Raw genomic sequence first — 27,542 nt, forward strand, 5'->3', positions numbered from 1 at the left:
GAGAGTTTTAGAAATTCAACAATCATATTTTTTACTAATTATCGTACGTTTATAAGTTCATGCGATTTTCAAAACGAATGAAATAAGCGGATTGTCAAAAGAAAGAGAATAATAAAAAAAATTGTCAAAAATGATAAAAAATATATACATATATAAAAATAAATAATATATATTAAAAATATATTATAATAAATATTTTTAATTATTAAGAAAGTAACCTATTCTTTATGGTTATCCTGTTTTATTAATTAGACTTTTCTGAAAATGCGCATGAACTTACAAACTTCTTTAAAAATAATTATTTCTTCAATATTTCATTATAATTATCTTTTCATCCTCTGAATCGCCTATAGACATCATTATTTTATTTCTCTTTAAATGCAAATGAAACATCTCCATACATAAGAGCCATTATTTTTCGCATGCTTCCGTTTTGTTATCTCGCACAAACACGCACGCATACACGCATTTTATCACCAGTGGCAGTAAAATGTAAAAGTATTATGCGATATTGACAATTGAATGTCAGCGCTCAACAAATGCATTTGTAACCCCCCGTTTCCTCGTTCTGAACGCAATGAATCGTTAGTGATAACCAAAATTAAGAATTAACAATTTAACTTAAACGACAAAGGCGAAGGATAGTGCGTTAAAAATGCGTTTCGTTGGAACGGAGGGTTAATCTCCGCACGTATAGATCTCTATTAGGGATGCAAGATATATTAACGATACATGAAAATATTTTATGTCTCTTGCAATAAGAGGCGGAGGATCATGCAACGAGTGTTGCTTTAAACAGATTTTTTTGTAATATTTTTTTCATAAGGTATTTTATCAATCAACTTTTTCGTAAAATTCTTGTAAAATAGCACTACAAAAATCTCTACGGTTGTATTCTGCGGATATTCTTATTATGTTTTTAACAAAATCGTCAAAATATATGAGAGGTAAAATATATATTAATCTACATTCAATCACAGTTCTTTCATTATTTCTTTTTCAATAATTTTCTAAAATCTTCTTCTTTGAAGTGAGTTTGCGCCACGCTTCGACTTCATTCGATGATTGAAAACGTTAATATTACGCTGACATATCTACAAAGAATATAGATATAGATAGATATTAAAATATCTGAGCAGAAATATAGTATATATCACTATCGTTTCCGGATATTTGCATCCCTAGTTTTTAATCTAAAACAAAACGGATAGCGGATGTGTATGGAACGTAAAGAAGCGGTATCGTAAATTTATGGAATGTTCAGCATGTGAATAGAGTTCAATTACAAACACGTCCGAGTGCCAAAATCACAACAACGTTGAGATAATGAGGAACGGGCAACGAGGATACACATAGAGCAAACATCGCCTATCGAACGAACGCTACGGCTAAGACTAACAGGCTTTTGAACAGCGCTTAATTAATTACAGCTTTGATCGTTATCTCAACTTTCTGGCACGCCGGCCGAATTTTCTAATTCAACTCTTCTGTTAATTCTAGCGTAGTTCATCGCACGGAGAAATATATAATCGCAACGAGACCCGCGGTTCTAATCTGTTTTTCTCTTTCATCCCGATTATATGATACGTGTATTGCTTGTAGGCTGTTCAAAAGTATACACATATCTTAATCTACTTCGAGGAAGAAGACTCGCATTAATCAATATGATTCATACCAGTGCATGAATTTCTTGTTCAAAGCTCAATTTAAAACTAGCTCCTTAAATTAATTAAAAAAATTAAGATTTTCAGTTTGATAAAATTTTAACGCGCCTATTTATAAATCTTAATTGTGGGAGTAAATCAAAATTAATCGTGCAATCAAAATCACGTCACGATGGTGATAGCTCCTAAATAATATCTCGATATCCGGAATATGCCGGATTTGCAAGCGCGATTACGTAATTGGTATAAAAAAAGCTTCTTCTAACACTTCATGATGATAGCATTATCAGTATCCGATAAACTAATCATATCAAGATATTCAAACGATCAATTACTTTATCTAGATAATCCGGAGACATGCCGTTTATTTTGTAAACATTTTTATCGTAATCTCGAACGTGCGAATTGTTAAAGATTTAGAATTTTTTTTTATTTATTGCATACAGAAATAATGACGCTGAATACTGATAACACAAATTTGGCTAATGATATCGATTATGCTAAGTTTCGTGAAAGCGGCACTTCGACGCAAATTGTCGAGTAAAATTAATTAATTTAAAAGCGTGCAGTCGTGCGTCATCGCGTATATCCCTTCGCCGTCGAAAATCGAAGACGAGAGACAACAGCCTTGCTTCGAAATCTCGTAATTGGGCGGGCAGGTCCTGACGAGAGTTCACCAAGAGCGAGATCTGAATCTGAAAGACGAGTCATTTCATCTCAATTCTTTTTCTTTCGGCGTCCTGAAACGATATGGCTGTCTCTTGTTCTAGGACGCTCCTTCTCCGATTTCTTCGGAAATTTCTTCCATCTCCCAACCTCATTTGCTTCTCATCGTCTTCTTCCTCGATAAAAAGAAAAGGTTGATTATCAATCGATTTCAATTTGAAAATTGATGAGAATTCTTCACGACTTCCGATTCCGGAAAAGTCTCGCCTTCGTCGTCCCGATCTCGATCCGATTCATCTTGACTGTTTACACCTGAGCGGGTTTCGATTTGCCGACCACCAGCATTATCTTCTGTAGCCACCTCGTTGTGCTTACTGCAACAAGAACAAAGAACGTATTACAGCTACAGCTTACTCGAGGTCGTCGGATGCAAGTGCAGTTCGAGCAAAGGGTAAATTGGGAGCGCGATTAATCGCGTCTGTTAGTTGCTGATGTCTGAGAGTTATTAGGGCTCTCCGAGGGAGATTCAATTTGATATGTTCAAATGTGTCAGTGTGTCTGTGTGTCGGTATATGACGTGCGAAATTAAATCTTAACAATGCCTTGACAAACTCAGGTGAAAACGACGGCGAATTACTGAATTGACTAATCTACTCTACCGATAGATCGATATTAAATTCGAAATTTAAAAAAGAAATATAAAAAATTTTATTTCAAGATTATCTTTTACATGGAATAAAATCGAATGATGTCGCGACGCGCATTAAAGAAGTTGTGTACTGTTTTAAAATGAAGAAATGAGCAAGCGAGATGAGCAAGCGTCAAGCAGATGATTATTATTTTTAAAAGCTTATAAAATACAATAAAAATATAATTGATAGTTGAGGTAAACATTAGGTGATAAAATGTAAATGCGCAAATAGAGAGAAAACTGTAGTAAAACTTGAGGCATGGTGAATAGAGCGATCTTAAAAGATGAGAGAATCCTAGCAAATGTTCCAATCAGATAAGGCAGGAAACATGAAGCAAAGAAAACAGATGAGTGCTAAGCATGCGTGACATGACAAGAGTAAAATTATGTAACAGTGTGTTTTAAACCTTTGCCTTTTGTGGCCCCACGACTACCAACAGCTTCTGCAAAGTTTGGGTGACGGCGCCTGCGGGGAATGAATAAATCGAGTTAAACAGAAAAATGAAATGAGAAAAATTATTGCGCGTCCGCAAAAATAATTCCTTAAATTATTATAAATTAAATCCGGCACAATCTACGGTACACATCTTAATAAACCATTTAGCGGTTTTAATTAAAGAAAATTTAGATTGCTTGCAATATTCTTCTAATTTTCAGCTTTGTTCTCAATAACGGTAAATGTTTTGCACATTTTTATAAATCAAACCAAAGGAAGTTACTTAATGTTTATTTTCAATTTTCAATTTTCCGAAAATTTTTACAAGTATCGCGTTGGTTATACAGCGCTTGAGGTTATATTATTTTAATATTTTATTATTTTAATATTTTATTTGAATCAACGACATATTATATAACATATGTTACGTTTGTTGGACTTACCAACTCCTTCTTGAAAGAATTTTGGCTTGTTTTTCCACGCGATGAATACGAGATAGACAGGTATGGAGGAGAGTATCATCAGACAACCGTATCCTAAGACAGAATTATATTTGCAAATTTTTCCTCATCATCGTCGTGAATTATTATTAACGATGGATACCCACCAGTTTCTACGGGACTCGCGTACATCGGAACAATCGTGACGAAGAGAGTAGCCAGGATGTAAAAGATCGGGAAGATGAGATTCACCTTAATCGGTCTCGACAAGTCCGGCTGACTCCACCTGAGCCATGGAAGGCATAGCACGGAAACGCCTATGCTAAGCTGTAAATTGAATTCAATTTGTTATTGAAATTAAATCTTAAAAGTCAAAAGCATTTATAGATACTTAAAATAATTATTTAAAAATTAATATCGTTTTTATTAAAGCAGAATTATTTCAAATACTTGCTGAAAACAACATTGATGATGATGCATAACATTTTCAAGATATAAATAATTAAATAATTTTTCATCTAATTTTAATTATTAATTAGATAAAAATTAGATGAAAAGTTATTTAGTTATTAAAATATTAGAAATTATAATTTTAAAAGTAATTTAATCAATTCTGTAATATTTAAGGAGATTGAAGATAATGATACTTAGAATTAAAATATATATGTTAAAAAAGTTTAAAAGAATTAAGAAATCAATTTCAAATTTAGAAAAATCTCTCCCGAAATGCTTGTTGGTAGGCTCCATACGTCCGTATAACAACGTGACATTGTAACATATAATGTGCGGTATTACCGAGCGGCTATTTTTTAATAGAGAGGCTTTATATGAACGATAATACCGATTCCAACGGTGACTCAAAGCCAATTACGTCAAGTGGTATGGGCCAATTAGAAAATTATTATTCGTCTGGTCGGGCTAATTCGCCGCAGGCAGGTACATAACTTCTAAAAGATCGTGCAATCGTACGACAATGGCGTTGTATGATCTTTACGACGAACTATTATTCGTACAACAAACGGGAGGGGAAAGTCGGTCGGTTACTTTACATTAATTGCAAAAGAAAAAAGATCTGAAGTCATGGCCATGGTAACGGAACGGCTATCTCCTTGCACGCGAAATTATTACGCTTGTATCCGATATTGCGAGGAGAAAACAGGATGAAGGTGAATATCGTACGTACCCAGGTGGCGAAGCCGACGTAATTGATAAGACGGAAAATGTTGGAAGAGCACAGATACAGCATGGACAGCAAAGCCTGGAAAAGAGATGGTGTTTTCCAATTAATTTAGTTCGTGCTTGCTATGGACAGTAGCCTTTAATTCTGACGGAGTATATTTGACCACCGCAACAAGTTTGGCGGTGAAAACAATCTATCAGTTAGATTGTGAGCTTGTGTTTGCTGAGTCTAGCGGCAATCACGTTGGTCAACAAGCGGGAAGTGTCGACTTGAACATGAAAATTCACGCGTTGCTGTATTTACGCGACGTAACGATATAAAGAAAGATCGGTCCGGAAATCAATTTTCAAAAGAAAGTATCATATACATATATATTTATATAGTTATATAGTTACATATACATATATTTATCAGTTGCTTTATTAAAAATTAAAAATTAAAAAGACTTAATTTATTGAGAATTAATTTATTAATAATAAATTTAATTAAATTTAATTAAATGTTAAGATTAACATTTTTTAATTAACATTTTTTTCTCATTAAATTTTGTTGAATCGATTATCCTACTTGCCAATAAGATTCACGTTCTTATGAGTTTACAGTCTACATTGCTGGTAAATATTACGCTATTGATCGCTGATGTATTTTGCTAGGATATATTAATATATCGATCGATATTGTAATCTCTAGCCGATTTATTATTTATTTTTATCGAGGTAAAAATAAGCCTGAAAATTGGAGAGAAGTGCGGCTTACCATGCATATTACGGCGGGCGCAGGTGTCAACTTCGAAATTTGGATCATCGTCAATATCTCAGGCATCTGACCCTCGCAAGCACCCGCATAGAAAAGCCGCGAGGATGTGAGCAAAATGCCATTGACCGCACCGAATGTGGATAGAGCCACGAAAACCGGTATCGTCCACGCCATCACTCCAAACAATCTATTTGCGTATGTCTGTGAACAATAAAGGCAGTTGAAAAATTTTAGGCAATAAAAAAAAATCAATCTAGAAAATCACATCAGTCTATACATAAATAATAGTTAATACAAAGAAGCTGAATGACTAATAAAAATAATATATAAATATTATATAATATATAAATATATATATATATATTATATTATTATATTATTATATAAATATATATATATATTATATTATATATAAATATATATATATATTATTAAAATATAGAATAAAATAAATATGTAGACAAACAATATAATGTAATATATGCCAAACTAAGGTTTAAATAATAGAACAAAGAAGAATATAGAGAAGAATAGAATAGAGAAGGCGAACTCGATCTTGGGAATCTGATATAATTTTTTTTATTAAATGTTTATGTTTACACACACACACACACACACACACACACACACACACACACACACACACACACACACACACAAATTCGGAATTAATTGTTTATATTGCGAACTACATGCCGTTATTAAAATTAAATAAAATTGAAATAAAATAAAATGAAATAAAAAAATAGACATCCACAATATTTTGTGGATGTCTATTCATTTTATTCTATTTTATTTTAATTTTATATTTTTCTTTTATTTTATTCTTTTTCTCATTACATAACAAAAATAAATAAATGGAAGTTATTTTGTCACATCAAGATAAAATTTAATTTGATTACTTGTGTTTTTCAATTTACATTTCACTTGAGACATGAAAGACTACTTCAAGTCTCAAGTTATTTATTTGCAAAGATGTATCTGATATTTACCACTGCCACAGCTTCGCTACCGAGTACTTCGACCGGGCTGAGCGTCGTGTAAAAGGCCATGTTCGTGAAGACGTAGACGATAGTAACGAGAGTACAAGAGATGCCGATGGCTTTCGGTAGATTCCTAAATAAATGCATGATTTTACGCGTACAGGGCTAAATATGATTTATAGTGGTGGCTATTGTCGAATTACTGTGTAATTATAAACTTTCTTTGAATCGTATTTAATTTATTGCGCAGCGAAAGCACTCGATTCTCACCTAACGGGGTCCTTCAGTTCTTCAATTATAAAGTTCAAGTAGTTCCAACCATTGTAGGCGAACAGGCCTGAATAAAAACTGAGGGCTATAGACGTGACTTCCGTGTTGCTGTTCTCGAATGTGAAATACTGCGTGTGCCCTGAGAAAAACGAGACGTCGATATAAAATTGTTGTTTCACAGAGTGAGAGATACAATACTCATATTTAATATTATTAATGTGTATAATTCTAACAACAATCAATCATTAACATGTTTCCTATAATTTATTTAGCGTTGCGTAAAACGCAGGTGTAAAATTACAAAATCGTTGATTTTATTTACATATTGCTTAGTATCGAGTTTTGACATTTCGATCTTTTTTTATTTTAATTAGAGTTTCTTTCTCTTTTCTTAATTTAATTCTGGTTAATTAGAAAATTTTCTAATTAATTTCTCATATCGATATATTTCTCTCTTTCTCTTTAATAAAACCAATCGATATCATATCAAATTTATTTAACAAATAAAATCATTTATATGATTATCAATCTTTAAATAAAAGATTTACGCAATAATAATTATTTATCATATGTTATAATGTGCAAACTGGAGAGACAAGAGTTTCTTAAAAATAAATTTTAATTGGTAATTATTTTTGACGTTAAATTTGTTGCAAGCACATCTGTTTAAAATTAAATTATTTCTGCGAAATGGAGCTTTGAACGGGATCACTGAAAGATGAGCTGAGGCGTGAGAGATGAGATGAGGCGTAAGGTCGAAGAAAAGTTTCGTCAGAATCGAGATGATTGTCGCATACCGCGGTCAAGGAACCATTTGGTTCGCTGAATAGTCCAATTTAAGCGATTCCTTGCACGCACACCGACTACGTCGCATCGCCTGCGTATTTAACCCACCTTTTTGATTGGGTAAATTGTCTCGTCCGGCAAGTGTATCGTGCTGAAAAGACGTCCAATTTCCGTTGAACGTCGATTCCTCGTCCAAAATCTTTCATGCAAATGTATAAAAAGATTTTGTTTTCTAATTCAACCTGAGATTGATTCATTCTTGATTTAAATTAAAACAGATGTGCTTGCAACAAATTTAACGTCAAAAATTTCTGATCTATTTGATAAATACATATTTAATACTTTATTTTAATTTGTTTAACAGGCTTATCAGATATATACTTTTTTTATTAATTATCAATTAAAATTTATTTTTAAGAAACTCTTGTCTCTCCAGTTTGCACATTATAACATATGATAAATAATTATTATTGCGTAAATCTTTTATTTAAAGATTGATAATCATATAAATGATTTTATTTGTTAAATAAATTTGATATGATATCGATTGGTTTTGTTAAAGAGAAAGAGAGAAATATATCGATTGATACGATACGTATATTGTATATACTCCATTTTACTTATTCTCTTCATAAACATAAATAATCTGCTGTATATATCTAATTTCCTATGAATAGAATAATATCGTGGACAAATCAATTATCGAAGCCTTAAGTTATTTATAAATCGTAAGTAATAATTAAGATGTATGATTTAAAATTTAAATTTATTATAGCTTGTTTTTCAACTTGTTATACAGCAAATACTACACACATTGTATATTAATATAAATTATTGTATAAATATGTATATTATATGTATATTATATTAATTAAAATTAAATTGAAATAATTTATACAATGTGTGTAATATTTACTGTATAAATTGAAAAACAAGTTATAATAAATATTACCTAAAAAATAAAAAATGGACAAGTGACACGTATACAATATCTAATATAACTCTTGCGTAATCCAAATGAAAAATTTTGACTGATTAATATTACATCAGAAATATATCTTAGATCACAAATACAAATATATCGTAAGATGCTCACAATCAATAATATAATCTATTTTAATATTGTAGAATCTACTATAAACAAATAAAAATGCGGATAACCGTATTTCAGATGACTTAGAATTTTTTTTGTTTCATATTTTTATATAACGGAATCCCGTTTTCTCATCACAATAAAATAAGTCGTGCCTCTGAATTCAATTAATTTTTTTATACTCGTGATTTTTATTAACGTGATTTTATTCTCCAACACCGACAAGAACGAAAGGAATGATGAAAGATACAATCGGCATGTCGAAAAAACGTTCGAGTTATCGATCGGCCTACACAATTTATCCGCAAAGAGAAAGTCTGCCTGATGTAAGATCGATTCTTTCGACTTGATTGAAAGTACAAGAGAACTTCGGTGCTTCGTTCCGTGAAATCGTTCGTGTTGGGGAACAAGAAAAGTTCATGATGCACGAAAAACGGAGAGCGCGATCACGTGGTGACGATTAGCGTCGTTTTAAGATCGTTGCAAATCGCTGCGAATTGCACGCGATCGAGCTTCCTCATCGATGTCGTTGACCTTTCACCTCGTAATGCTCTGTAGCCTATCCGCTTTGTATAATTAACTTATCGCGCGTTCTACTTTAGTCATATTAAATAAAAAATATTGCTCGATTCCGTCTTCGTGAGAATATTTTGCGCTCACGCGATACGAAAATATCAGCACTTTAATTTGGGTTCTATTATCTATTCTTAATTGCAATTTTAATAATTGCAATTTTCTGAAGAGCACGGAACAATACTGTGGAGTAATTTATTTGGATTGGATAAATATTTGTTTCGTATGTCTATTTTAAATTTTGACATGTATTAACATTTCTGAATGTATAGTTTCGCCATATTTTTTATTTTTTTATCCTTGCTAAATTTTTTCCAAAATCTCACGTAATTCCTACGAATCTAGATGCGCGAAATTTTATCTTGCCAATATAACAATTAAGCATGATAATATGATAAACTTACCAGTGCAAAGCTGATATGCTCCGGTGAAGATTATTATGAAAAGGGCGAGTAGCTTCGCATACGTGAAGATATCCTGCACTCTCGTCGCCCATTTGACATCCCAGCAATTTATGAACGCGAGAATACCTGAAACAATCATCGCGAACAATCGAGGTAATTATCATACAATCAGGACGTATTCAATTGCGTGTGTACAATTTCTTTCATCAAGAATATTATTGAAAGGACATCTCTCAGACGATTGTCATCAATGTACAAATAATTGAGTAATTATTTTTCATCACCTACAACAAGTATGATATATGAATTCATATATACGACTCGTGTAAATGACATCAAGTCAATCTAATTAAGAAATCATGTGTGGTCACGCGTGCTGCCCGATTCCATGTGTCGCTCACTTGTTCGCCATAACTTTATAATAACGAGAGACCGTTACAAATCTCCCCTAAGTCGTGCCAGCTACAAACCGGTTGCATACGCGATTTCGCGATCGTTTTAAATGATTTATTTAAGAAATTAACAGAATAAAATGAGCTGATTACATTATTTAAGAAAAAATAATTTTTTCTCAATTGTCAGAATAAAACTAGTCATTTTTCGTAGTTTTTTTGGACGTTGAATACGAATTCAGTTTCCATTACGTCACAGTTTTGAGATATTTGCAAAAAAGACTATTTTTTCATATATTTTAGTTATATTTGTTACAATATGTGATGTGCTGGAGAAGTTTGATTACAATCAAAATTAATTCACAATTTTGGATTTGTCAATTTTAAGATTCGTATTCAGTGATTTAAAGAGACTTAAGTTTAAATAAATATAAGCGAAAATTGTTTGATGAATTGATGTATATAATAATCAATGATTTAATTCACAGTTTTTCCGCAATAAACTAAGTACTTAATGATCATATTAAAGATCATTTTATGATCTTATTAATCATAGCCGACATAAAAAATTCAGAGTTAAAAGCTCTTAATAATATATTTAATAGTGCAATAAAACTTTTCCAGCATATCACATATTGTAGTTATAATAAAATACGTGAGAATATAGTCCTCTTTTGCAACTTCAACTAAAACAAATTCAACAAATTTCTCACTGTGACGTGATGGAATAACTTGGAAATCGGGTTTATATCTAACGTCCAAAAAACTGAGAAATGACTAGTCTCATTCTGGAATTTTCTCTTTTTGTTGAACAGTGCTATAAATCTTTTTCGAAAAAAATAAAATGTATTTTAATTTACAAAGCTAAGAAAGAAAATTTATAGTTCTGTTCTTTTTTACAAAAATTTATAATTTTACTCAATCGAAAAAGATATGAATTTTCGCAATAATTTTTTTCTGTCGTAAATCTTTGATTTAATAATAATTCTAAATTATAACTTTGATTAAAATCTTTTCAGTTTTACATTAAGAATTTTGTATCTCTTCATCTTAAATCTCGATTAAAAATCCTTATATTTTAAAGACAAAAATGTATTGGTACATTCTTTCTTCTTTCAATCGGACACTTATTCTACTTGCTTCCGTATGCTTTAAATCTCTTCACTCTCTTTTCCCTAGTGAATAAAGAACGAATTACGACGAAAAAGACAATTTTGTCATCATTATCGCAAACGCTCGATTTGCAAGAGATAATACCAATTTGTCCGTTCGACAAACGATCGCGTCTTTGACGCAAAGTTTGGCGAGAAGATTTCTCTTTTGTTGCCACGACGTCGATTAGAACGGCGTCCTTGATGGATTCGCGTGGAACAAAAGGAAGAAGAAAAGTCGAGAGACTGATGCAACATCTCGCAGAAATATCGCGAGACTCCGTCTTTCCCCTTCGCCCTGTTCCCCTTCGCGCGCCTTCGACGGATTTCCTCCTCCTCTCCCCCTTCACCCCTCGCCCGCTCGACTTTTGTCTTTCCTTCCTTCGCTTTCCTTTTGGCTCCCGTTATCCCCCCACCGGCGAATTATGCTGTTGTGGTGGCCAGTTGTCACGTTATTAAATTACATTTGCTCACAATGAGGCGTGATTGCCATCAGGCTTTTGACTCGCGCGCGCGGTCTCGCATCGACGTTTCCATTCGGTCCGCGTCGATCGTTTTCTTTCCACTGGCCGGCCACGTGTCGCCGTAATCACGTGTCAGTTAACGCATCGTATATATATATATATATATATATATATATTTTTTTTTTTTAAATCCATCTGAGAAAATCAGCTGAAAGAGAACGATCTGTCTATTGCCAAATTAAATCCCTCTAAATCTGCCGATTAAAAATAGAAATTTGGCCACAAATGGTCACGACGACATTAGTTGCGGAATATTTCGCAATGCGGATTTTGCTTTGTTAATTTGCAATCCTGCAACGAGTGTCAGTCACACAATTAGACGGCTCGATCGCGAATCGTTGCACTTGACACAAATGAAGCAAGAAGATGTGGACATATGCTCGCTCTGGTCATTGATCTCTATCACTTGCCAGCGTGGAATGAAAACGGGTTATCATTCACTCGTACGAGAAAAACATAATTAAGCCAAATGTGTATATGTATATGTATATACAACGTTATACATATATAACATATGTACATAATGCATAGAAATGGTATGCATAGAAATGGTATTTGCATCCTCTCTTGCAAATGCTTTGTAAACGTGATTGACTTAACTAACGAACTGAAATTCGATTTGTTATCGATGCAAATTTGTAATCAATTATATATTCTCTTAGCTAATTAATCAAACCACGTTGATAAAATATTTTCCCTTTATTTAAAACATTGAATTTTAAATCCAATATTAGGAAATAAATCAATGGCAAAGACTTTTCTGTGAAAATAAAATAAATCTATAAAAATACGTAGGAAAGACTTTTCTGTAAACAGCTCGTTTGTATGTAAATTATTTCGAAAATGTCGTAAATATGATAAACGCGACGCGCGTTCATTTATTCACAAATGACATCGTCGTCGTTGCCAATCGAATGCGTTCGCACTTTATTTTCCTTCACAGGAAAATCTATTTCCCGGTTTATCGAGCGATTTATCGGAAGGAATAAATGGAGCGTTATATACAGCGAAATCTTATTTCCTTCAAACGAATGAGTTTTACGGACGGCGTCACCGACAAGCTCGTCGCATTTTTCCCGCGTTATTTTACATAAAACTCGGAATAAATGTAATTTATCGTTCGAGAAGCGAGAGAGAAGTATGTCGACTCGTGCAGTTAACGAACGACTAACTTCCAATTGCTCGGAGCTATTATTCGTGGATCATGCCAATCTCATGCGCAATAGATTTTTTGCGTCACAATCCGAAAAAAATATCGTTCTTACGCGTTCGATATCATAAAACGTTAATCAGGTTATCAGGTTTTCGATTTGAGGTGCGCAAATATATCGTAAGTTAATTAAATTAATTGTCTGAACAAATTCATTTCGTTGACGGACAGATTTCATTGCGTTTGAGTTCCGCGAGTTTGCGTCACGCCCACGTTACCGATAAAAGGTACCTGATTTAACTTGACTGAATTGTTTAAGAGAGTTTTTTGCATATTCGGCGAAAGATATTTTTATATCTTCTGTCAAGCTGTTTTTTTACGAGAAAGGAGTGACATTGCATCTCGTGCAAATATTTGCAGATTTACTTCATTCATAAATATTTGCGAGGTAGACGCTTCGTCAATTGTCTCCCGAAGAAAATGACTGAAATGCAATTATGTCTGCGTATTTGTAACGCGATCCGCAGGGGTGATATCAAAGCAAAAGAAGTGCGCAGTCAAATGACCGCAAGGAACACGATACGTTCGCTCGTGGTCGTATCCTTGTCCGCAGAATGAATTCGTCAAAAATAAATCTTCCCGTGTGACATGATCCTGTGTAAATTATACTCCGACATATCCCATAATTAGAACTACTTAAAGAAACGCACGTTGCTTAACCCGAACGATATCAAGTAACTTTAATAATATTAATTACAACAATATTAATGATTATTGAATCGATTATCATTAATGAATCTATCATTGGTAATTAAATATTAATAATCTTACATAAGTTTACGACAAATAATAAATGCAAATTTATGATTTAATTTTTTGTAATATACATCATTTTTTTCATTATTTTAAAATTTAACAATTGATGATTCTTAATTATAATTAAAATTAAAATGAAAAAGTTATTCGTGTTTGTTCGTGTCCAACTCGCTTATCTTAATCTGACCTGAAAAAATTCTATTTGTTATACAGGATGTTTCAAAAATAGAAGTCAACCCAAAAATAAGAAAAAAAATTAGCACAAACATAGACCCGGAAATGTATTGTTTTCGAATTATCGCCATTTTTATATTGAAATTTTAAATTACTTTGCTTTTGAATTTTTTTTGGCAAAATTAAAAGAAATAGTCTTTATAAATTTTATAACATAATTAAAATTAAATAATAGTTATAGGCTGCACTACACAGGATGTACCACGTGAAGATACAGCCCGCTTAACATCTCTTGGCAAAGATCAAAACTTCATATTTATGCATTCTGAATAATGTTAAAACAGCCTGCAACTTTTATTTGATTTTAATTATTGCTGTAAAACTCATGAAAAACCATCTCTTTATTCAATTTTAACAAAAAAAGTTCGAAAGCAAAGCAATTTCAAATTTCAACATAAAAATGGCGATAACTCTAAAACAATAAATTTTCGAGTCTATTCACTGTTCACTGTACTTTCTCTCTTGTTTTTGGGCTCTTTTTCATCTCTCAAGTAATTGACTTTCTATTTACGAAAGTCAATCTGTATTTCTCATATTCTCTTTCTTCTTGTTAATATTTCACTTAAATATTTTATGAGAGCGTTTTATGCTATTCGATTAGTACCCATCTTTTCGAACGCTCATTCGCAAAAAAGCAAAAACAGAATGTAACAAATATGAAGGAATATATACAAAATTGCATGTGTTCTCGAATTTCCATAAGAATACCTCGTATCGTAACGCGATTGACTGGTTGTTTATTCCTAATCGGCGACCGTGAACAAATTCTTTCTTATTATTAATCGGCATTCAATCGTAAAGAGATTCCTGATGTCCGGGCTTTTTCCGCGATTGCTCATGGAAATTAAAAGAAAATAAAAATTACTGCTGGCGTAGTCGCTCGTAATTTCTTTGAAAAAAAAGAGTATCTCCGTTCACATTCAAGAAAGTGTCATTACTGCGCGCATCAGTGCGAATAAAGGATAAGAATTATGATTTAACTTGCTGTACCATCTCTGTTAACTTAAAAAGAGGGAGACATTAATGTGAAGGCCGTTTTTCATTTTATGAAAACGGAGAACGTGCTATGACGTCCGCTTTTCGTATTCACGCCAACAAAAAGACTCACGCCAAGCAAACATATTAAACAGAATAATGCGATGCCATATAAAAACTCGTTGTAACGTCGCGTAAGAATCGAAAGAATCTTCCTTTTCTCTCTTTTTCTCATCTTAATTACTTTTTAGTGTAATTTTGTTCTTTTAATTTTTTTCCTTATCGACACCACATTATACTTTAGAGGATTGTTCGGAAAATTGTGACTTATTTTTCAAGTTGTGACTTAAATTATTAAACTCTTAGTAATTTACTGTGCGACAACTAAGAGTTAGCATATCGCTGCTCTATACCTTGTTTGCCACGTGAAAAGAATAGCTGAATTCTCTTTGGAAAATGAGCAGAGGAAATAAAACGTCAAGGGCGAAATACATGGCTCAAGGTTGTTACAGAATATTGTCGATCTCATTGCTCAGGAAATTCCGCGTATACGAGACTTCTTCGAGTAACGCGTAAGTGGTTTCATCTTGGAATTTCCAAGTACAGTTCGGCAAGTAGTAGTTGCTTACTAAACAAGAAAACTTTTCGGTAAACAATTTTTCTTTTCGTATAAAAATAGTTTTTCTCGCAATGAGACTTTTCGCAAGAGAATATGATATTTAACAATACTCTAAATGAGTTTAGCAAAATCAAGAAAAGATTACAAAAATCTATTACCTTTTTTATATTCCATTGATCAATAATAATTTGCTTTATTTTAAAATAATTTCGAAATCATTTTTATTTTAAAATAATACTTTAATATTCGCTAATTTATAAATCGAGCAATAATTTTGTTAATAATTTAATGAATAAATTTTTGCTCAACCAAATTGTCTTATTTTATTATAATTGTTAAATTTATTTATTGCATATTGTTATTGACATCCAAGTTTTATTTTTAATATTTGTTAACTATTCTAGACAAGACAATCTATGTGATTTTGTCTTTTAAAAACGACAAATTATAATCATTTATATTGTGTTTTACTTTGCATATTTTAACGAACCTTTTGAATAATATACAGCCATAAATATTATATCTTGTTTGTGCTATTATTTATTATTGTTAAAAAGGCTAAAAATAATAGTAAATAAATAAAACCTAAAAAAATGTTTTTTTAGGTTTTGTTAATAAGAAAAAAATTCAAACATTTTAACATTTTTCTAATATCTATTTTGTAACATTGAAGTTAATATGCATTTTATAATCACTTTGCAATTGAGCGACTCGCAAGAAGAAAGATAAAATATTTTTTTTATTCTAACAAGATTTGCTAAAACTTTGCTGTAAAAATTCGCGACTAAATTTTGCAATCAAGTTAAGATCACTAGAGAGAAGACAAATGAAAGGAAAAGAGGAAAAGATCTGTTTACGCAAAATTAAAATAAATAGATAAAGTGAATCGGAGAGATGGATTAGAAATAAATTAATTTAGTCGAGTATTAGATCTGATGCATAAGTCACGTCGCGGTGTCTCGAAGACTAACCGATCCGTGGAGGAGAGCGATAAAAAGAGAAATCTGAGAACAAGATGAGAATGAAAGATGAACGATAGGGGAGCGATCGAGAGGAAGAGCGTAGAATTATAGACAGGAATCGAAGTCCCGAGCATGACATTCAAGCATTTAAGGGCTGCGATTGCTGTGGGAAGGAACGAATTTTGGGTCACGTTGCGTCGGCCCATGTTTGAAATATTTATAATGGACGCGCGAGCCAATGAAATTCAATCCTCGGCCACGGTATTGTATCGCGATTATTCGTCACGAAGAAGCGGCATCGCTCCCATCATTCGGCTGCGATTGCATGCAACAAGTATCTCCGCGGATAAGTTTAATTGCCGCAACACTGCGTTTTTCCTCCGCACGCAGATCGTGCGAAACCCGCATGAAGTCTCGTGATCCTAATTGCAAAGCGCTATGCTGAATGAATTAATATAACGGAGAAAATTTCTACGAACGCAAAACTCGATTTACATGCTGACGAATAACGTTGCCAAATCTTTTCATTTCCGCCAGCTTCCGCAAGAAGGAAACTGAATTCATCGATTCTACATAATTAAAAACATGTTCGTGATTCATATACGTGATTCTCTTAATTGCAGCAAATATATATTAAATTTAATAATATATTAAATTAATATATTATATTAAATTTAATAATATATAATTTTTGCAGCGCGAAATAAATTTATATTTAAATTTTATTTTATCTTTATTTTTACTCGTTTGTTCCTCGTTTGTTCTAGAGTCTAGTAAAAAATTTGTCTTTCGCCTTATGTCGTTCTCGCCGCAAAGTTCCTCAGAAAATATAATTTTTGTCATCCACTTACATATGCAGCAGACGGCGAGCATTCTTACGGAGTCATCGGGCGGCGTACAGTCCGGGAAAAGCGGTTTGAGGACGTATACGCTGAAAGTCAAGGCCACGATGGCCTGGCTGCAAGGACGCACTATCATGCACTCGACCCACAATCTGACGAATGCCAAAAAGGGCCCGAAGGTCTCCATGATGTATGCGTAATCCGCCCCCGACTTTCGGATCATGCAGCCGAGCTCGGCGTAACAGTAGGCCCCTATCTGTCGAAAGACACGAAGGAAAAACACGAAGGATTAATTTAATCCTGCACACGTGTGTCGCCGCTTACATTGAAAGGTGTTTGCCAAGATCGATTTTGCATTTGCATTAATTTGGATTTTTATCCAGCCACTCGAGAGTAAATGGTATGTGTCGACGAGTGTCGCGAAATTACTTAAGATGTTTACGCTCGTGTGTGAACAAATTTTATTTATATAGATATTATCATTATGGGTCAGATAATTCATTTTTTTTTTATTTATTACAAATCTAATCTCTGTGTTTGTAGCTTAAAGTGATTTTATAAAAGTTAGATATAAAAGAAAGATGTATTAAGCGTACCATGGAGTAAATTCCGGACGCTGTCCAAACGAGAAGACTCGCGTTCACACTTCCGGTATACTTGAGGACACCCGTTGGGCTAACAAAAATGCCAGAACCGATGATGGAACCAACGATGACGGTGACTCCGTTAAGGAGTGACATTTTCGCCTCCAACTTGATCTCGTCGTTGCCCTTTTCGGCGGTAGGGACCGGGTCATAGGGTCCCTTCTCGCCATCTTTGATACTTCCTGATTTCGACATTCTTTCTGAAATACAAACAAATATTTCGAAATTTTGTATTAATCAAGTGATTTATATTATATTTTTCATTATTATATTATATAGTGATATATATTATATTTTTCATTATTTTAAACATAACTATTATTTCTATTATCTATGACATTGCTTTACTAACACAGAATTGACACTAATGTCTTATCATTAAATTTTATAATAAAGCATCATTAAAATCATTACTAAACATTTATGTGCTCTTACTATTTATTTATTTATTAGATACATTGAATTACAAATAACAAACTTTAGTACAAAGATCGTTTATTTTAAATCTTATTTACATGTCCGATTATCATAAGATATAATAGAATAAATTTACCACTATTATTTGTATTAAGAAACGTTTTATTCAATTTTATTGCCACATTCTCATCATTATCTACATTTGCTTATATTTATAAATCAACCTATTTTATGTAAGTCTGTCTACGAACAAATTTGTTGTGATATTTTATCTTAACTTGAACATGGATATATACAAAATGCGAGTAATTTTCGATACCGCATCAATGTCGTAGCAATTAGACATCAAACATTGTTTACAATTAGTGTACATTTTACACTTTAAAATTGTCTTCGAATTGTTAAATTCATACTGATATACACAAAAATATTTTTTATGTACATAGTAAAAAATTGCAGTGTATATATTTTCGTACATACATTTTATCTTGTATTGGATTTTTTCGAGTAATAATCCAGAAAATTGTTCGTGCACATTACACACAGTTTTGTAATCTTTATGATAATTTATGTTCTTTATGCGTACTTGTTTTTGCCGCTGTTACTTAGGAATGGTAGTGTCTTATTTTTCATTCGATAGCTTCAAAGAGATCATGCGGACAAAAGGAGTTTATTTAGACGGGCAACGCAGTGCGATGCCTTACGTAACAAGTTGACAACCCCTCTACTCTGATTATCCGCGTGCTTCTAGTAATAGTAAATCGATGATTGTACGAAGGCGATCATATCCTGTCACGCGAATCATGTAAACTTGTAGAATCGCTCCTTCCTATGTATTTTTTTTAACGTTACATCTTCCTTTCCTTACATCTTAAAGATTAATTTTTTTTACGTAGCTCAATTCGCGGCGAGAGAGGAAAGATTTTTCTTCCGCTTCGAGAAGATATTCTTTTTGTACATGAGAAATTACGAAAACCAACATGTTGGTTTTTGTATAAGATTATTTGCATTTCCCGCAAAGGGAAGATAACAGGAAGCTTCATAGTGTTATCTGTGCCATAAAATGCCTTGAAGACCGGAGAATCTACTATCGGTGAGAATCCTTTTCTCTCTTCTCATCGTTCCTAAGTAACGGAACGGAAAGCGGAGCACGTGTATAAATCGCGAGCCTGTGCTTTCCTCCCGAAGGACCTTCCATCCTGAATAATGTATCTGACAATCGCGCAAAGCAGGAACGCGATCTTTCGTAACGAACAAACGTCGATTTATCTCGGAGAAAAAGATCTCCTTGTGCGGGGAACGCGCGTGAGGATATGAACGAGGATTTTTCGTGTGGGCGATTGGTTACTTACGCCAATTTCTTGGAAAACTCAAGACTCTCGTAGCAGACAACAGGTTCGTTGCAAGAAAATTCGTTCAATTCTCTGATTATTATCAGCCACGAGAATAAGAGATTCTTCAGGACTGATGTGACCCTTAAACTTCATGCAGACATTAATAAAAAATTGTTGTTAATAGTTTTATTAGTCTTTTGCTTTTACTTTAATTTTTCTAATAAAACATAATTATAATTTCTGTTTTATCATTATTATCATTACTAATTTTTATTATTATGATTAATATAAATTATTATTATTATTATTAAATAATGATTGTATTATTATAAATAATAATAATTAATATAATAAAATAACGTATAATAACAATGAGTATTATTACTGTTTCGTAATTATTATTAGTATGTTATTATTATTATTATTATTATTATTATATTATTATTAATGTCATTACAGAAATCACTTAACTAATTTATGTAATTTACAACAGTTAATACGAAATGAGAGAATACAAGTTTTGTATAACCTATGTAGTACTTTATGTTTAAATAGATAAATAATAAATACAACTTGATACAAGAAATTCGACAGAAAAGGCGTTACTTATTTATAATATGAAAGTCAGAGGGATAATATTTTTTTTCTTTCTGTTTGTGTGTATGGCTCTGTTGATTGATCAGCCATAGCAGATGACAAACGTATCATAATATAAGGATGAAAATTCATGGGAATTCAACAATTATATTATTTCTCCATTTATATCTATCGATTTTAATTTTACTTACGAATTTTCTATAAAACGTACGAGTTCACTAGCAGGGGAAAGCTTGACTGTCGTTATCTCGTTTATTTTAGCCGCAACTCTATCATTTATCAATGCTTGTGCTTCGCCTCATGTGAGTCGTAGTCGACGTTACGTCGCGAGCGTAACCGCGGGACTGGCGAGGAAAAGTGAGTTTTGGAGAACGCGCGTCATGTATACACACACACACACACACACACACACACACACACGTGTGTGTGTGTGTGTGTGTGTGTGTGTGTGTGTGTGTGTGTGTGTGTGTGTGTGTGTGTACCATGAAATTAATTAGGATTCTGCGTCATTGTCACGGCGCTTATCGGGCTAGACTTCGACCAATCGTACGTGTGATCATCGATACACACCTTTATTATCACTCGACAAACAACCTGTCGCGGCAAAAACCTGTTCCTTGATGCAGTACGCCCGCCCGTGCACTCATTAATCGCGCTCATTAGTATAAAATATTGAAACACGCAGTATCGTCTACTTTTGCGATCGTCCGATTCGCCGATCGACCGACGAGCCCGCGCCGCATCCTGCGCCCCCATTGCCAATATCATTTCGTCTCGTTTCACTGGTTCGATCATCGATCGCTCGATTTCCGATCAGCTGGACCAGGTAGTTCCATAAGGTTCGCGGACAAGAGATACGAGAATTTGAGCCTCAGATCCAATATTCCAGGAAATTTTCTCGAGAACATTAAGAAAGCGTCAAATGTCGCGATATTTACAACGTGATAAAAATTCAATCGTCCGGTAATGTTGTTAGCTCTTTATTCTATGTTTTACCTTCGAAGCAAATCGTCTTGTCTTTCCTTGATAGTTATAGATTGGCAATTGAAGAGAATATTTTTATCGCGAGCTGAACGAGGATGTGATGTTTTGTGAAAACTGAGCGGATTTTGGTATTTGAAACATCATCCTGGTTGGAACGTTGGTCGATCAGACAGCAAGGAAATGTTGACAGAATTGGAATTAGTATTAGTAGAGCATGAGGAGATAAGCATACATTATCGAAACAAAATAAAAACGGCGAGGACGCGCGGAGAATTACGAGGTTTCTTTTTCCAAGTATCTAATAGAATAAATCCGCTCAAGACTATTTTGTGACTTGTTAGAACAAATTGGAGTTTATTTGCAGGATTCCTTGTAGTCTTTAAAGAAGAATTACCTTTGCAGTTATTTAACATAATTCTTTTACGTTTAGATGACATGTCATTTCGCAATTTCTTTATATAATTTACAGAAATTCTCCAAGAATATTAAATTTCTTTTTATTTTTTTATTAAATTGTGTTTAATTTTTTCTTGTAAAAATATAAGAGAGTTAAAGAATTGATTAAAGACTACAGAAATAGAGAAAGAAAGAGTATTAAATAACCTTTTAATAAGAGTCTAACCCGGCTCTGTGCACAATGGAAAAAATAAGAACAAGAATAAATATTAAATTAAAAAAATAAATATTAGGAATAAAAATTAAACGTAATACCCGAATCTTATATTTTATATTTATTTGTGTCCATTGGGCGTATGTTTAATTTTTATTTTTAATTTTTATTTTTAAAATTTAATATTTATTTCTGTCTTTAATATTCTCTCCTTTGTGCACAAGATCTTAGAAATATATTTTGAGAATTATAACATTTAAGAACATTTAAGAAGGTATTCATAATCCATTGTTATATTTAATCATCCATTGTTACATTTTAAGATTGTCTTGAGTATCTTATTGGTTGGCTATCTTATTGGTTGAAATGTAATTTTAAGGCAATCTTAAATGTAAGAACTGATTATGAATACCGTCCTTAAGTTCATGCAAAGAGTGCAAGTTTATAATACAGAATAATACAGATAATTATTTTGTTATTGAGAAATATTCGATTATTCATGAAAAATAGAATACATTTCTCGATGTACATATCAAATCAATGTTTTTTTTTAAATATAATATGTAAATATAATATGTATATAAATATAATTACAAGAATCAATTGAAAATGATTTGTTCGCACTTCCAAGTCTCTAGGCACGTGTCTATGTCTTTAATCATATCGTACGATGACATATCATCTCGCTCGTGACTCGGTATGTCTAGCATCAAGTATCGCGTGGTTTCATGTTACAATCCAAACAAATCTTTCGCAATACATTCCGCACGCGCCATTTTTTTCTCCGCGCGAAAGATTTTTTCAAAATTGCGGAAACAAACGTGAAAGCTAAAAATAAGAACATCGTCACGATCATAGAACTAGAAACTATAAACTATAACGTGATGAGAAAATTATGAATATCCTTGTTTAATTTTCCAGAATTACATCTTTGCTAAAAATAATCACCGTGTAATTAATACACCGTTATAAAATTCTTTACAAAATCCACGCGAATGATTTTTACTACAGTTCACGTACGAGATGCGGACGGATCATGAATATTTATCGTCATTAGTTTGCATAAAATTCTACCGTTGTATTTCGCGTGTTCCACGCGTAGTAGAATCCCCTTGATCCAAAGCCGTAATGCGTCAGGCTGGCATTTGTATTGCTTCAGCTGTCCGAGAAACACGCGTGCAAAATTTATATATACATACATTGCCTACCGGCATTTCTTGTTCCATTTTTCATGCCTGTGAGTACAGATGCGTTGAATGTGTGTGTGTGTGTGTGTGTGTGTGTGTGCGCGCGCGCGCGCGCGCGCGTGTGTGTGTGTGTGTACATATGTCCGTGAAAGATCGTCGAAGGCTTTGTCCAAGCCTCCGTATTATCTAGGACCCCTACTCCGATACCGGTCCCTAATGTTCGTCACTTTGGACCAGACATCCCAGCAGCAACGTTCCACGAAACGGTCGTCTCGTTCTACGCTTTCGTCAATCTAACGACTTTTCAGTTTTATCATTAATTGCTGTACTCCGCTATATTTTTATTTTTTAGTTTTTCGACTTACATTATTTATTAAATAAAAAGGCTTACTAAAAGTATCAAATTTGTTATATTAAAAAATTATGTATGTAATATTTTTTAATTGCTGCATTTTTTTATATTTTCATTCCTTCACTTATTAATTTATTAGATTATTTAATTTATTATCATTCCTATTAATATTATTTTTCATATTTTTAAATCAACAATTTTAAATTCTTCTTTTGTTATGACATATTTTAAAATTAATAAAGAAGTGTCTCGGTTGCAGTTTTGACGTATGCTGACTAAGATCACGGCGAGCCATGGTACCCATGAAAGTCTGGCCGAATGTTGCATCATGTTTTTTATCGATCCTAAACTAACCTCTGTGCATGCTAGCGCGTCCGTCTGAAGCAAACTGTATTTAAACCTACCTGAGGTGAAGGCAAAGATACCGGAGTCATCGATTACTTTCTACGAAGAACGATGACATGACTTTTGCGACGTGAGAATGACAAATTGCTTCCTTTCTCATTAATTTATATTTCACGCGTTTATATAAAGATACTGAAATAGCCCAACTATCGATCTTAATAATATTTTAACATTTATGTACATTTGTTGTTATGAAATAAATAATTTCTTTATACTAATATACAAAACGTTAAGAGAAATTTCTTCTAATACGTCGTAAAGAAACATGAATTCTCCTAGAAATATAAAAAACAGTTTTGATTAGAATAAGTATCCTTTTGTAGAATCTTTTTATTATTATTTATAAAATTTCTATTTAAAATTTCTATTGTAACTCTTTTGAAGTGTTTTTTAAATTTACAAAAAAAACCTATTATTATTTAAAAAATATTTATAAAACTTTCATGAATATTGGCAGTAATGTAAATTGAAACTTTTCCAATGCAATATTTTACAATTTCTAAGATGGAATTACCGTAGGATGATTAGAATTGCGCAACATTACGCGTTTGTAACTATAGAATTACTCCGGCAAGTCTCTCGTCGTTCTGAAATTAAGACCCTTGTTTATATTTCGCTATTAAACAAATGTCGGCATACATGTCGTGCGTAAAAATTAAATTTCCATTATTTCTCATCGCAATTTTATCACGGGATATTACGCATTAAATGTCAATATCTGTCTAAATCGCAACTACGAAACATCGCAGACGAAACTAATATCTCGTATCTAATGCAAGGAGGAAACAATTCACAAGCGAGACGTTCGCAAAATCAAGACTTCGTGATCGTTTCAAGCGAAAACGCAGCGTGGGCCGTGGGTTCGTCACCGAGAAAATTACGAGCACATGAGGCGCGGACGAGTCGCTGGCTCTGTTCGCGCGATTTGATAAGTCGTATTATACGCGACTGACTTCCGGTTCGTGTGTTGCGCAAAGAGAGCGCGGTCCTCTTGCGTGCTCACGAGTGCTCTCGAATGCTCTCGAATCCGTGCTCTTTCGAGAGTGTCAATATTCGCGCGCGAAATTAACTGACGGCGATGGCGAAAGGGCTGTCAGTTCCTAACGGCGACAACGATGTGTAGAGAGAGAGAGAGAGAGGAAGAGGAGGGGGGGGGATGAGAAAATCAATAGACCACGTGGGTCGCCGACCGGGTTTTCCGAACCTAGTTTTCGGAACCCTTTGTTCTATGCCTATGCCGCAAGATAATGACGTGGCGAATCGACCAGATAGAAACGCTCGTTATCTATCCTCTGCGATAACGACATCAATGACGTCATAGATTGATATGCGCGCGAGAGGAATTAAAAAGTTTGAAAATACATGATTTGAAAGCAAAGCGACCGCGAAATCTTTGGGGAATTCCTGACGACTGATGAAAAATTCTGAGAAGAGTTCTGAAAAAATATTTTGTACTCTTTAGATATTTCGCGATAAAAGGAACTTTGTCTTTCCGCTGATTTAAAATGTATCTTTTTTGCATTAGATCTTCATTTATGATAATGATAAAGTTTTACTGAGATTCTTTTTCTTATGAAACCTCACATTAATTTTTGAGATAAGATACGCTTCCGGCAAAATAAATTTTTACCTTTTATATCGAGAGTTCATTCAGAAAGAGAATGACTAACACTAGTATTGATTTAAAAAGAGGAAATAGTTTATAAGATATAATGGAAAAGTAATTATAATGTCATAACGAACGTTGTGACATTCGATATTGTTATTACAAAGTCCACTATTTATAAAATAGAATCGATATCAAGATGTGTATTTAACATGTGCCCCATCGAATCAGTTTGCGGAACTCCGTTAAAATTATTCGCAAAAGAAAGCTTCATCCGGTTACATTATCATTTAAAAATAATTTCATCATGTATAATCATCCCCCTCAAAAGTAGTCACCTTTTAATTTTGTACATATTTTAATAATTTTTAAATATATTAGATATTTCAGAAATAGCGATTATATTTTTTTATCTTTTTAAAAGAAAAAAATCTAGAAAACGATAATATAATTAACATTAATAATTTAATTAAAATACTATTCACGACGAAAAATGTTCCCATGGTCCAATGTAATAAACAGCACCGGCAAGCGGACGCAGAGAACGGTTTAATTAACAACAAAGCCATCAGGTATCGACACAGATTCTTCGTTCTCACATTTCGCCCACATGAAATCACAAAAGGTCTCTTGCCTGACGAGGTTTACCCTTGCTGTTTAGACACAATGGAAGCCACCCTCGTTGGTGCAAAGCGCCCTTTGAAGGCGGCCATACTGCGCGGAGCACGAGACCGGAAGAGAGTACTACCATGTCAAGTTTTCATGATTCCGCTGGGGCTATTGAGAATATCTATACCCGCATCGTGTATCCCGTGCCCCATCTTGACATTTCACAGCATCGGTGAGGGATTCCGCGAGACTTTTCATTCAACATATCGCGGACGAAACGCGCAGTGTAACCTGGAGCGCGCGCGCGCGCGTGTCATTCGCCGACAGCCTCTCACCTGTTTCGTAGACCTTGCCGTGATTCCTCTTCTCCACAGGATCGTCGATGGGCACCGTAGTCGTCGTCGTCGAATGGGATAAACTGTCTCACGCGACGCCACGCACTCGGGGATCGATCTCAGACGCCGGCCATGGCGCGAATTTCACCCCAGGCACTCTCGCCCTCTCTTTCTCGCTTCCTGATCCCCGATATCGAACTCGAAGCCGCCGCGCACTATTTCTCACGAATATCGAATTACGTATTGTTATAATCGTCGTTTCTCCCACGCTGCTAACTTTTACCAGCGGTCCCGCGAACACACGAGGACTCGAGGACGGAGGCGCGAAGTGTGCACGGCGCGCTGGTCGGGCTCTGAATGACCGCCGCTCTTCGTCTACTCCGATCCCGTAGCACCGCGCCGTACTCCGCCGTTTTTGAATGTGTGTGTGTGTGTGTGTGTGTGTGTGTGTGTGTGTGTGTGTGTGTGTGTGTCGCGTATACACACGAATCATGCCAGGAAAACCGCGCCACATCGAGACCACGCCACCCTCGGACGTATCGAGCGGCCTATCGGCCGCCCCTAGCGCGCCTTTCCTCCCCGACTTTAGGGGCAAATACGGGAAACCAGCGGATGGTAGGTGGGTGGATTAATCATGCGGAACAAATGGAAAATTAGAAGATGCTCCATTAAAGTAATTAAAAGGGAAATGAATTGACAGCACGTCACGACGTAGTTTCTTGATAACAGAGCTCGTGTATATTTAAAAAAATTTACATTTAATTACTTGATTTATAAAAATTGAGCTAAAATGAAATTGAATAAAATGAAAATAAAATTCCTCTTAGTTGCCACAAGGTATAATTGCACAAAAAT

The 27,542-nt window shown here is 33.9% G+C and overlaps 2 protein-coding genes across 3 annotated transcripts in view; one reads left to right on the forward strand and one right to left on the reverse strand.

Moving 5' to 3' along the window:
• Positions 1-27,542, forward strand: part of LOC148937995 (uncharacterized) — a 42,859-nt gene that overhangs the window by 1,965 nt on the left and 13,352 nt on the right. The window lies entirely within an intron of this gene.
• On the reverse strand, positions 344-27,114 carry LOC105433158 (Y+L amino acid transporter 2). 2 transcript variants are annotated; one of them, XM_089072984.1, is made up of 11 exons: positions 26,688-27,114; positions 18,204-18,451; positions 17,617-17,863; positions 9,943-10,068; positions 7,087-7,225; positions 6,826-6,949; positions 5,834-6,034; positions 5,081-5,155; positions 4,065-4,224; positions 3,901-3,993; positions 344-2,704 (listed from the first exon to the last, which is right to left on the reverse strand). In XM_089072984.1, the coding sequence occupies exons 2-11, from the start codon at positions 18,444-18,446 to the stop codon at positions 2,637-2,639; spliced, it is 1,476 nt and encodes a 491-aa protein (XP_088929110.1). In that variant the 5' UTR covers positions 18,447-18,451; positions 26,688-27,114; the 3' UTR covers positions 344-2,636. The 2 variants fall into 2 exon arrangements, with proteins under 2 accessions (XP_088929110.1, XP_088929105.1); XM_089072979.1 differs by lacking the exon at positions 26,688-27,114 and adding an exon at positions 3,429-3,487.

This window comes from Pogonomyrmex barbatus, unplaced genomic scaffold, assembly GCF_055798465.1.
Source record: "Pogonomyrmex barbatus isolate J1 unplaced genomic scaffold, ASM5579846v1 scaffold1, whole genome shotgun sequence".
Classification (NCBI taxonomy): Eukaryota; Metazoa; Arthropoda; class Insecta; order Hymenoptera; family Formicidae; genus Pogonomyrmex; species Pogonomyrmex barbatus.